The sequence below is a fragment of the Salvelinus fontinalis genome, unplaced genomic scaffold (assembly GCF_029448725.1).
Source record: "Salvelinus fontinalis isolate EN_2023a unplaced genomic scaffold, ASM2944872v1 scaffold_0174, whole genome shotgun sequence".
Taxonomy (NCBI): domain Eukaryota; kingdom Metazoa; phylum Chordata; class Actinopteri; order Salmoniformes; family Salmonidae; genus Salvelinus; species Salvelinus fontinalis.
Window position 1 is genome coordinate 144,809 of NW_026600383.1, and position 13,628 is coordinate 158,436.

General features: G+C 43.5%; 1 protein-coding gene across 1 annotated transcript; it reads left to right on the forward strand.

Moving 5' to 3' along the window:
• Positions 1 to 9,308: 9,308 nt before the first annotated feature.
• Positions 9,309 to 12,237, forward strand: LOC129844112 (chymotrypsin A-like). Its single transcript, XM_055912504.1, has 6 exons — positions 9,309 to 9,434; positions 9,972 to 10,155; positions 10,410 to 10,488; positions 10,686 to 10,866; positions 11,543 to 11,676; positions 12,030 to 12,237. The coding sequence occupies exons 1-6, from the start codon at positions 9,383 to 9,385 to the stop codon at positions 12,189 to 12,191; spliced, it is 792 nt and encodes a 263-aa protein (XP_055768479.1). The 5' UTR covers positions 9,309 to 9,382; the 3' UTR covers positions 12,192 to 12,237.
• The last annotated feature ends 1,391 nt before the right edge of the window (positions 12,238 to 13,628 follow it).

A 13,628-nucleotide genomic window follows, 5' to 3' on the forward strand; every position in this document is an offset into this window, starting at 1 on the left:
TCATGACAACTCAACCAGTCAATTATCTTTTTTATTTTGATCTGAAAAATGAAGAAAATTAGGAAATAAACGCAAATACAACTTTTTATATTCTCCCTGAACAACTTAAAGTGAACGGCTGAGTTACTTTGCTATTGAACCATTGTCACAAACAAATGATTCAACGTGTTGAAACTAAACACACTTGGGGTTTCATCGCAAATGGTTCCCTATTACCTAGTGCACTGCCATAGAGCTCTGGTCTAAAGTAGTGCACTATATAGGGAATAGGGCTCTGGTCTAAAGTAGTGTACTATATAGGGCTCTGGTCTAAAGTAGTGCACTATATAGGGAATAGGGCTCTGGTCTAAAGTAGTGTACTATATAGGGAATAGGGCTCTGGTCTAAAGTAGTACCACTATATAGGGAATAGGGCTCTGGTCTATAGTAGTACCACAATATAGGGAATAGGACTCTGGTCTATAGTAGTACCACTATATAGGGAATAGGGCTCTGGTCTATAGTAGTACCACTATATAGGGAATAGGGCTCTGGTCTATAGGAGTACCACTATATAGGGAATAGGGCTCTGGTCTAAAGTAGTGTACTATATAGGGTTCTGGTCTAAAGTAGTGTACTATATAGGGTTTTGGTCTAAATAGTGCACTACATAGGGAGTAGGGTGCCATTTGGGACATGTTAATGTTGTCTCAACCAACAGTAACTGTCCAGAGAAGACTTTCACCACCTGTAGTGTATGTGACTAGCCCCCTCTAGTGGCTCCTACAAGTAGTTAACCTGATAGAGAAGCTCTTCCATCAACCAGAGGAGGGTGAAGTTGCCCTAGACACTGATCCTGGGTCAGGAGTGGTTAAGGTCAGGAGTGGTTAAGGTCAGGAGTGGTTAAGGTCAGGGATTGGTTAAGGTCAGGAGTGGTTAAGGTCAGGGATTGGTTAAGGTCAGGACGGGTTAAGGTCAGGAGGGGTTAAGGTCAGGAGGGGTTAAGGTCAGGAGAGGTTAAGGTCAGGGATTGGTTAAGGTCAGGAGTGGTTAAGGTCAGGAGGGGTTAAGGTCAGGAGTGGTTAAGGTCAGGGATTGGTTAAGGTCAGGGATTGGTTAAGGTCAGGGATTGGTTAAGGTCAGGGATTGGTTAAGGTCAGGGAGTGGTTAAGGTCAGGGAGTGGTTAAGGCCGAGAGAGAGAGACAGAGAGAGAGAGAGAGAGAGAGAGAGAGAGAGAGAGAGAGAGAGAGAGAGAGACATAGATAGAGAGAGACATAGATAGAGATAGAGACACACATAGATATGTTTTCCTATTTTGTTGCATTACAACCTGTCATTTAAATGGATTTTTACTTTGATGTCACGTAATGGACAGACACAAAATAGTAAAAATTGGTGAAGTGAAATGATTATTTTTTACTTGTTTCTAAAAAATAATCAACAACTGAAAAGTGTTTTTGTTTTCTAGTTGTGTTTTCTATGAAGCCCCTAAGATCTGGTGCGACCAGTTACCTTCAGAAGTCACCTACATTAGTTAAATAAAGTCCACCTGTGTGCAATCTAAGTGTCACATGATCTGTCACATGATCACAGTATATATACAGTTGAAGTCGGAAGTTTACATACACTTAGGTTGGAGTCATTAAGACTCGTTTTTCAACCACTCCACACATTTCTTGTGAACACACTATAGTTTTGGCAAGTTGGTTAGGACATCTACTTTGTGCATGACACAAGTAATTTTTCCAACTATTGTTTACAGACAGATTATTTCACTTATAATTCACTGTATCACAATTCCTGTGGGTCAGAAGTTTACATACATTAAGTTGACTGTGCCTTTAAACAGCTTGGAAAATTCCAGAAAATTATGTAATGGCTTTAGAAGCTTCTGATAGGCTAATTGACACAATTTGAGTCAATTGGAGGTGTACCTGTGAATGTATTTCAAGGCCTACCTTCAAACTCTGTGCCTCTTTGCTTGACATCATGGGAAAATCTAAAGAAATCAGCCAAGACCTCAGAAAAATAATTGAAGTCCTCCACGAAACTGGTTCATCCTTATTCAATTTCCAAATGCTTGAAAGTACCACGTTCACCTGTACGCAAGTATAAACACCATGTACTTCTATGTTTTGGCCGGGTGTGGTTCTCAATCAGGGACAGTTGTCTATCGCTGTCTCTGATTGAGAACCATACTTAGGTAACCTTTTTTCCCACCTGTCTTTGTGGGAAGTTGACTTTGTTTTGGGGCACTATAGCCCTTTAGCTTCACGGTTTGTTTTGTATTGTTTATTGTTTTGTCGGCGTCATTTCTAATAAAGAAGAAAATGTACACTCACCACGCTGCACTTCCTTCAACAGCCGTGACACCCAACTGGTTCCAAATGGACAATGACCCCAAGCATACTTCCAAAGTTGTGGCGAAATGGCTTAAGGACAACAAAGTCAAGGTATTGGAGTGGCCATCACAAAGCCCTCACCTCAATCCTATAGAAAATTTGTGGGCAGAACTGAAAAAGCGTGTGCGAGCAAGGAGGCCTACAAACCTGACTCAGTTACACCAGCTCTGTCAGGAGGAATGGGCCAACATTCACCCAACTTATTGTGGGAAGCTTGTGGAAGGCTACCCGAAATGTTTGACCCAAGTTAAACAATATATAGGCAATGCTACCAAATACTAATTGAGTGTATGTAAACTTCTGACCCACTGGGAATGTGATGAAAGAAATAAAAGCTGAAATAAATAATTCTCTCTAGTATTATTCGGACATTTCACATTCTTAAAATTAAGTGGTGATCCTAACTGATGGTAGGCTTTGTTACTTTGGTCCCAGCTCTCTGCAGTTCATTCACTAGGTCCCCCGTGTGGTTCTGGGATTTTTGCTCACCGTTCTTGTGATCATTTTGACCCCACGGGGTGAGATCTTGCGTGGAGCCCCAGATCGAGGGAGATTATCAGTGGTCTTGTATGTCTTCCATTTCCTAATAATTGCTCCCACAGTTGATTTCTTCAAACCAAGCTGCTTACCTATTGCAGATTCAGTCTTCCCAGCCTGGTGCAGGTCTACAATTTTGTTTCTGGTGTCCTTTGACAGCTCTTTGGTTTTGGCCATAGTGGAGTTTGCAGTGTGACTGTTTGAGGTTGTGGACAGGTGTCTTTTATACTGATAACAAGTTCAAACAGGAGCCATTAATACAGGTAACGAGTGGAGGACAGAGGAGCCTCTTAAAGAAGTTACAGGTCTGTGAGAGCCAGAAATTTTGCTTGTTTGTAGGTGACCAAATACTTATTTTCCACCATAATTTGCAAATAAATTCATAAAAAATCCTACAATGTGATTTTCTGGATTTTCTTCTCTCATTTTGTCTGTCATAGTTGAAGTGTACCTGTGATGAAAATTACAGGCCTCTCTCATCTTTTTAAATGGGAGAACTTGCACAATTGGTGGCTGACTAAATACTTTTTTGCCCCACTGTATAACAGACTGACCCTAGCCCCTCGACACATGAACTACTGCAGCATAGATACTGGAGGCTGAGACAGGAGGGGTCGGGAGACACTGTGGATACATATTATTAAGTCCAAAAATATAAACATTCCCTGTTATATTGCATGATGGGGATTGGCCCTTTAAACAGAACTAACTGTGGAAACATTCCCTGTTATATTGCATGATGGGTATTGGCCCTTTAAACAGAACTAACTGTAGAAACATTCCCTGTTATATTGCATGATGGGTATTGGCCCTTTAAACAGAACTAACTGTGGAAACATTCCCTGTTATATTGCATGATGGGTATTGGCCCTTTAAACAGAACTAACTGTAGAAACATTCCCTGTTATATTGCATGATGGGGATTGGCCCTTTAAACAGAACCGTAGAAACATTCCCTGTTATATTGTATGATGAGCTTAGTGCAGTTGAAGTCGGAAGTTTACATACACCTTAGCCTAATATATTTGAACTCAGTTTTTCACAATTCCTGACATTTAATCCTAGAAAAATTCCCTGTCTTAGGTCAGTAACACACTACGCCGCCAGGGACTCAAATCCTGCAGTGCCAGACGTGTCCCCCTGCTTAAGCCAGTACATGTCCAGGCCCGTCTGAAGTTTGCTGGAGAGCATTTGGATGATCCAGAAGAAGATTGAGAGAATGTAGTTATGAATAATTTGTAAAATGCAAATTGACTGCAAGAATCCTAAACAGATATAGTATGACATAAACAGAATAATTTCAAACCTTGGTTAAGTCGGGATACGATCACATATCTTTCTATTTATGCGTAGGAATACTTGGGAACAGATTTCCAAAAATAAAATCAGTAATGTCCTGGTTTTTTTACAGTATTTTATGTCCAACAACTAAAAATAATTGGTTAAAACTATAATGTTGATATCATGGATGGTCAGTCCTTAGCATCAATAACTCAGAAAACGTAGGGGTAGGAGGGGGTTAACTAAATCCCTGGGTCGCCTATTGGGGAACCCTGCTGTAGATGAAGGATAGAAGATTGATAACTTTTAACCAAGAGTTAAAATCCCCTGAGGAAAGAAGAGCAGACTGCAGGTGTCCCCACCATAGGGAGGCGCTGACGGAATCCAGACAGGAGACGATCCAGAGGAAAGCCATTGTAACGATGTGACATTCTAAAGGACGTTGGACCTTACTTATCCCCAAACCCCCATCAGAGACCAACCAGAAGGAGCCCCAGGATTTTGTACCCACCTCACCCCAGAACAGAGGGCAAACCCGGTAGAATATTCACTCCTAAGAGGTTACTTATCCGGAGGGGGGGGTAATATATCCAGCTGCTTATCACTACTAGGGGAATGGAAAGTTCTCAGCCCAGTACTGTACTGCATAGCAAGACAACCAGATTGGTGTTACACAGATCTGGTTGTACTGCTGTGCTCAGGACACATATTCATTAAGGGCATCAGAGTAATAGTGCTGATCTCAGATCAGTTTAGCCTCTTTTAGATCATAATGAATCAGACGATATGGACAGATAGTAGTGTGATAGGTGCAGTGAAACCTGTTGTTTTACAGGGTCAGTCATAGTAGTATGATAGGTGTTGTTTTACAGGGTCAGCCATAGTAGTAGGATAGGTGTTGTTTTACAGGGTCAGTCATAGTAGTGTGATAGGTGTTGTTTTACAGGGTCAGTCATAGTAGTATGATAGGTGTTGTTTTACAGGGTCAGCCATAGTAGTATGATAGGTGTTGTTTTACAGGGTCAGCCATAGTAGTATGATAGGTGTTGTTGTACAGGGTCAGCCATAGTAGTATGATAGGTGTTGTTTTACAGGGTCAGTCATAGTAGTATGATAGGTGTTGTTTTACAGGGTCAGCCATAGTAGTATGATAGGTGTTGTTTTACAGGGTCAGTCATAGTAGTATGATAGGTGTTGTTTTACAGGGTCAGCCATAGTAGTATGATAGGTGTTGTTTTACAGGGTCAGCCATAGTAGTATGATAGGTGTTGTACAGGGTCAGCCATAGTAGTATGATAGGTGTTGTTTACAGGGTCAGTCATAGTAGTATGATAGGTGTTGTACAGGGTCAGCCATAGTAGTATGATAGGTGTTGTACAGGGTCAGCCATAGTAGTATGATAGGTGTTGTTTACAGGGTCAGTCATAGTAGTATGATAGGTGTTGTTTTACAGGGTCAGCCATAGTAGTATGATAGGTGTTGTTTTACAGGGTCAGCCATAGTAGTATGATAGGTGTTGTTTTACAGGGTCGGTCATAGTAGTATGATAGGTGTTGTTTTACAGGGTCAGTCATAGTAGTATGATAGGTGTTGTTTTACAGGGTCAGTCATAGTAGTATGATAGGTGTTGTTTTACAGGGTCAGCCATAGTAGTATGATAGGTGTTGTTTTACAGGGTCAGTCATAGTAGTATGATAGGTGTTGTACAGGGTCAGTCATAGTAGTATGATAGGTGCAGTGAAGTGTGTTGTTTTACAGGGTCAGTCATAGTAGTACGGCACCCCTGAAGCAAATGAGGGTTACGTGTCTAGGACAAGGGCACATCAACAGATTTTTTCCACCTTGTCCGCTCAGGTATTTGAACCAGCGACCCTTTAGGTTACTGGCCCAACTGCTAGGCTACCTGCCGCCCTTCACTAGTTGTCTAAGTAGCATAGCTATCATGCTTTCAGAGAGAGCGAGGCTACCTGCCGCCCTTCACGAGTTGTCTTAGTAACATAGCTATCAGGCTTTCAGAGAGAGCGAGGCTACCTGCCGCCCTTCACTAGTTGTCTTAGTAACATAGCTATCAGGCTTTCAGAGAGAGCGAGGCTACCTGCCGCCCTTCACGAGTTGTCTTAGTAACATAGCTATCAGGCTTTCAGAGAGAGCGAGGCTACCTGCCGCCCTTCACTAGTTGTCTTAGTAACAAACGACCACCCCTCATCACTGTCAAACGCTCCCTAAAACACTTCAGCGAGCAGGCCTTTCTAATCGACCTGGCCCGGGTACCCTGGAAGGATATTGACCTCATCCCGTCAGTTGAGGATGCCTGGTCATTCTTTAAATGTTACTTCCTCACCATATTAGACAAGCATGCTCCGTTCAAAAAATGCAGAACCAAAAACAGATATAGCCCTTGGTTCACTCCAGACCTGACTGCCCTCGACCAGCACAAAAACATCCTGTGGCGAACTGCAATAGCATCGAAGAGCCCCCGCGATATGCAACTGTTCAGGGAAGTCAGGAACCAATACACGCAGTCAGTCAGGAAAGCAAAGGCCAGCTTTTTCAAGCAGAAATTCGCATCCTGTAGCTCTAACTCCAAAAAGTTCTGGGATACTGTAAAGTCCATGGAGAACAAGAGCACCTCCTCCCAGCTGCCCACTGCACTGAGGCTAGGTAACACGGTCACCACCGATAAATCCGTGATAATCGAAGACTTCAACAAGCATTTCTCAATGGCTGGCCATGCCTTCCTCCTGGCGACTCCAACCTTGGCCAACAGCCCCGCCCCCCCCGCTGCTACTCGCCCAAGCCTCCCCAGCTTCTCCTTTACCCAAATCCAGATAGCAGATGTTCTGAAAGAGCTGGAAAACCTGGACCCATACAAATCAGCTGGGCTTGATAATCTGGACCCCCTATTCCTGAAACTGTCCGCCGCCATTGTCGCACCCCCTATCACCAGCCTGTTCAACCTCTCCTTCGTATCATCTGAGATCCCCAAGGATTGGAAAGCTGCCGCGGTCATCCCCCTCTTCAAAGGGGGAGACACCCTGGACCCAAACTGTTACAGACCTATATCCATCCTGCCCTGCCTATCTAAGGTCTTCGAAAGCCAAGTCAACAAACAGATCACTGACCATCTCGAATCCCACCGTACCTTCTCCGCTGTGCAATCCGGTTTCCGAGCCGGTCACGGGTGCACCTCAGCCACGCTCAAGGTACTAAACGACATCATAACCGCCATCGATAAAAGACATTACTGTGCAGCCGTCTTCATCGACCTGGCCAAGGCTTTCGACTCTGTCAATCACCATATTCTTATCGGCAGACTCGGTAGCCTCGGTTTTTCTAATGACTGCCTTGCCTGGTTCACCAACTACTTTGCAGACAGAGTTCAGTGTGTCAAATCGGAGGGCATGTTGTCCGGTCCTCTGGCAGTCTCTATGGGGGTACCACAGGGTTCAATTCTCGGGCCGACTCTTTTCTCTGTATACATCAATGATGTTGCTCTTGCTGCGGGCGATTCCCTAATCCACCTCTACGCAGACGACACCATTCTATATACTTCCGGCCCTTCCTTGGACACTGTGCTATCTAACCTCCAAACGAGCTTCAATGCCATACAACACTCCTTCCGTGGCCTCCAACTGCTCTTAAACGCTAGTAAAACCAAATGCATGCTTTTCAACCGTTCGCTGCCTGCACCCGCACGCCCGACTAGCATCACCACCCTGGACGGTTCCGACCTAGAATATGTGGACATCTATAAGTACCTAGGTGTCTGGCTAGACTGCAAACTCTCCTTCCAGACTCATATCAAACATCTCCAATCCAAAATCAAATCAAGAATCGGCTTTCTATTCCGCAACAAAGCCTCCTTCACTCACGCCGCCAAACTTACCCTAGTAAAACTGACTATCCTACCGATCCTCGACTTCGGCGATGTCATCTACAAAATAGCTTCCAACACTCTACTCAGCAAACTGGACGCAGTTTATCACAGTGCCATTCGTTTTGTTACTAAAGCACCTTATACGACCCACCACTGCAACCTGTATGCCCTAGTCGGCTGGCCCTCGCTACATGTTCGTCGTCAGACCCACTGGCTCCAGGTCATCTACAAGGCTATGCTAGGTAAAGTGCCGCCTTATCTCAGTTCACTGGTCACGATGGCTACACCCACCCGCAGCACGCGCTCCAGCAGGTGTATCTCACTGATCATCCCTAAAGCTAAAACCTCATTTGGACGCCTTTCCTTCCAGTTCTCTGCTGCCTGCGACTGGAACGAATTGCAAAAATCTCTGAAGTTGGAGACTTTTATCTCCCTCAACAACTTTAAAAATCTGCTATCCGAGCAGCTAACCGATCACTGCAGCTGTACATAGTCCATCTGTAAACTACCCACCCAATTTACCTACCTCACCCCCCATACTGCTTTTATTTATTTACTTTTCTGCTCTTTTGCACACCAGTATCTCTTCTTGCACATGTTCATCTGATGATTTATCACTCCAGTGTTAATCTGCTAAATTGTAATTATTCGATTTTTTGCCTACCTCATGCCTTTTGCACACATTGTATATAGATTCTCTTTTTTCTACCATGTTATTGACTTGTTTATTGTTTACTCCATGTGTAACTCTGTGTTGTCTGTTCACACTGCTATGCTTTATCTTGGCCAGGTCGCAGTTGCAAATGAGAACTTGTTCTCAACTAGCCTACCTGGTTAAATAAAGGTGAAATAAAAAAAATAAAAAATAAAAAAATAGCTATCAGGCTTTCAGAGAGAGCGAGGCTACCTGCCGCCCTTCACTAGTTGTCTTAGTAACATAGCTATCAGGCTTTCAGAGAGAGCGAGGCTATCCTTTGGGTAATGATTTACCACAAGCCAACATTGTCTCCATCATTTTTTTTCTTCCATTGGTCATTTTCAATAAATATTCCAACAAAATGCCCTTTTCGTAACCCCGTAATGTTCTATAACGGTGTGAGAAAAGGTCCCCTGTTATCTGCAGAGGGACAGGTGAGGTACACACACACACACACACACACACACACACACACACACACACACACACACACACACACACACACACACACACACACACACACAGGGGGTGGATGGGAATGCAGAGTCAGACCAGTGGTTCCTGTATAAAAGACCCCGCTGTGTGCCTCACTCCATCACGCTGAAAACATGAACTGTCTGCTGCTCCTCTCCTGCCTTGCCTTCGCCGGCGCAGCCTACGGTGAGAACATGTCCATGTGTATGCCAATGTCTGCCTTGTAGGATATCTTGTAGGATGCCTTGTAGATTACCTCTCGTAGGATACCTCTTGTAGGATACCTCTCGTAGGATATCTTGTAGGATGCCTTGTAGATTACCTCTTGTAGGATACCTTGTAGGGTACCTCTTGTAGGAGACCTTGTAGGGTGCCTTGTAGGATACCTTGTAGGATACCTCTTGTAGGATATCTTGTAGGATGCCTTGTAGATTACCTCTTGTAGGAGACCTTGTAGGATACCTTGTAGGATGCCTTGTAGGATACCTTGTAGATTACCTCTTGTAGGAGACCTTGGAGGATACCTTGTAGGATGCCTTGTAGGATGCCTTGTAGGATACCTTGTAGGATACCTTTTAGGATTCCTCAATAACATTTCAAGTGGTACTACAATAGGCAGCAATGTATTTATATTCTGTATAGACGTATTTCAGAAACTGTCACTGTTAGAATCTCTGTTAGAGCAGCCAAACCTGACCCCTGACCCATAATCTCTGTCTTTAGGCTGTGGAACCCCCGCCATCCAGCCTGTGGTGTCTGGTTACTCCCGCATCGTCAACGGTGAGGAGGCTGTGCCCGGCTCCTGGCCCTGGCAGGTGTCCCTCCAGGACTACACTGGATTCCACTTCTGCGGCGGCTCTCTGATCAACGAGAACTGGGTTGTGACTGCTGCCCACTGCAGCGTGAAGTGAGTGCTGGCTGCTGAGCCATAACCTTCATAAATGTAGCAAAATGCTAACTAGCTAAAGACTAGCTAAAAATCTAGCTAATGCTCATACTAACTAGCTAAAAGCTAGCTATTGCTAACTAGCTAAAAGCTGGCTAATGCTAACTAACTAAAAACTAGCTATAAGCTAGATAATGCTAATGCTAATTAGCTCAAAGCCGGCTAGCATATTGCTAAAGTAGCTAAATTATGTTTATTTTGTGAAACTATTTCAGGACCTCTCACCGTGTGATCCTGGGAGAGCACGATCGCTCGTCCAACGCTGAGAACATCCAGACCATCAATGTTGGCCAGGTAAACAACCACACACATACACACAACTATTACTACAACTTTTAACATCTAGACTTTTATTTTGAAGTAAAGATAAAGATCAGTAAAAAGTTCCACCTTTTGAAGTCACATCAACTCAAACGATAATGATCTGCTCAGTGGATTAACTTTCAATCTAAATTCTCAAAACGTTGTCGCCTCGTGTCCTTCCTTACTAGGTCTTCAAGCACCCCAAATACAACGGCTTCACCATCAACAACGACATCACCCTGATCAAGCTGGCCACCCCCGCCCTCTTGGGAACCCGTGTGTCCCCCGTGTGCGTTGCTGAGACCAACGATGACTTCCCCGGTGGCATGACGTGTGTGACCTCCGGCTGGGGTCTGACCCGCTACAACGGTAACCAATCACGACAGCTTTTATAGGCCTCATTGTAAAGTCAGACAAACTTTGGTTTAGTTTTTTTTGGACTAGCGGTATGTTCGGTATAGTTGAAAGATTCCATTTCAGTTGGCTCAATCTATTTGAAAGATTCCATTTCAGTTGGCTCAATCAATTTGAAAGATTCCATTTCAGTTGGCTCAATCAATTTGAAAGATTCCATTTCAGTTGGCTCAATCAATTTGAAAGATTCCATTTCAGTTGGCTCAATCAATTTGAAAGATTCCATTTCAGTTGGCTCAATCAATTTGAAAGATTCCATTTCAGTTGGCTCAATCAATTTGAAAGATTCCATTTCAGTTGGCTCAATCAATTTGAAAGATTCCATTTCAGTTGGCTCAATCAATTTGAAAGATTCCATTTCAGTTGGCTCAATCAATTTGAAAGATTCCATTTCAGTTGGCTCAATCAATTTGAAAGATTCCATTTCAGTTGGCTCAATCTATTTGAAAAATTCCATTTCAGTTGGCTCAATCTATTTGAAAAAATGACGTTTCAGTTGGCTCAATCTATTTGAAAAAATGACGTTTCAGTGTAGTCCTGAGTTGCTAGTAGTCTAATAAATGTGAGAAAGATGGTGATTGGCTAATCGGTTTTTAAGTGTTACCTGACCCTTGGTGTCCTCTGGTTCCAGCGGCTGACACCCCTGCCCTGCTGCAGCAGGCTGCTCTTCCCCTGCTGACCAAGGCTCAGTGCCAGAAGTTCTGGGGCTCCAAAATCAGCGACCTCATGATTTGCGCTGGAGCCGATGGCGCCTCTTCCTGCATGGTAAGTAAACACAAACCATAGGGTTGGAACATTCCGGTCAACTGCCAAAACATTGCCAGGGTTTTCAGACTTCCTAGTTGGAAGAATCCCTGATTTTTGCAAGCGTACACAAACCATATGGCACCCTGACGCACTGTTACCATGACACTGAACCTTCCACCATCTGACTAATGGAAGACGTTCAATCTGAACTTTTACAGTTATTTACACTTTAGCTTAAACAGACATTGCATCAACAAAAGCTCGGTGTTTCCTTAGTTCTTAACTTTTTTGGGGGAAACAGCCGAGCACAAACTCTGAACATAAAAAGAAATCCCTAGAGAGAGACTCTAACTCTTTCTATGTTCCTGCAGGGTGACTCTGGTGGCCCCCTGGTCTGTGAGAAGGCTGGTGCCTGGACCCTGGTTGGTATTGTGTCCTGGGGCAGTGGAACCTGCACCACCACTATGCCCGGAGTGTACGCCCGCGTCACCGAGCTCCGCTCTTACATCGACCAGACCATCGCCTCCAACTAAGTTTTCAGCTTCATCTCAATAATAAAATAAAAGTAGTTTCTAGTAACGTATTTGTTCCTTGGTGTTTCTTGAAACGTGGGGTTTTTGATAGTTAATGCAGCTATCAGCAGTTAACAGAATAACAAAGCGTTCTCTCCGCCATTGTTCTGGTAAAAAGCGGGGGGGGGGGGGGGGGGGTGCTTGAGAAATGTAACCACTCTCAAATTCAAAGATAGAGCTCCGAATGCAAGGACTGACCATCCATGATATCAACATTATAGTTTTAACCATGTTATGAGGCTATACAGGACTGACCATCCATGATATCAACATTATAGTTATAACCATGTTATGAGGCTATACAGGACTGACCATCCATGATATCAACATTATAGTTTTAACCATGTTATGAGGCTATACAGGACTGACCATCCATGATATCAACATTATAGTTTTAACCATGTTATGAGGCTACACAGGACTGACCGTCCATGATGTCAACATTATAGTTATTACCATGTTATGAGGCTACACAGGACTGACCATCCATGATATCAACATTATAGTTATAACCATGTTATGAGGCTATACAGGACTGACCATCCATGATATCAACATTATAGTTTTAACCATATTTTGAGGCTAAACAGTGTTTGTTTACATTTACTTTGTTTAGAAATATTGGCGTAAAACAAGCTTCTATTTTGGGTTCCCATGGAATGTGACAGTTGAATTAAGATCATGAGGCATTTATACGTTTTATTCTTTAAGAATCAATGGATATATATCTGTCACGACCTCCGCCGAAGTTGGCTCCCCTACCTGTTCGGGCGGTGCTCGGCGGTCGTCGTCACCATCCTACTAGCCGCCACCGATCCCTTTTTAGTAAAGAACACTATACCCCAGTGGAACTCTCTCTGCGTCTGATTCCTGCACCCACCTAGTCCCGCGTGACAATATCATTCATTTATAAATCCCAAAAAATGTATTTAACCTCTCTGGGATATGTGGGACGGTAGCGTCCCTCCTGGCCAACATCCAGTGAAAATGCAGGGCGCCAAATTCAAATAAATTACTATAAAAATGTAACTTTCATGAAATCGCACATTCAATATACCAAATGAAAGCTACACTTGTTGTGAATCCAGCCAACGTGTCAGATTTCAAAAATGCTTTACGGCGAAAGCAAACAATGCTATTATCTGAGGATAGCACCCCAGCTAACAATCACAGACCATCATATTTCAACCCTCCCGGCTTGACACAAACGCAGAAATAAATATATAATTAATTCCTTACTTTTGACGATCTTCTTTTGTTGGCACTCCAACATGTCCCATAAAAATCACAAATGTTCCTTTTGTTCGATTAATTCCGTCGATATATATCCAAAATGTCAATTTATTTGGCGTGTTTGATCCAGAAAAACATTGGTTCCAACTTGCACAACGTGACTAC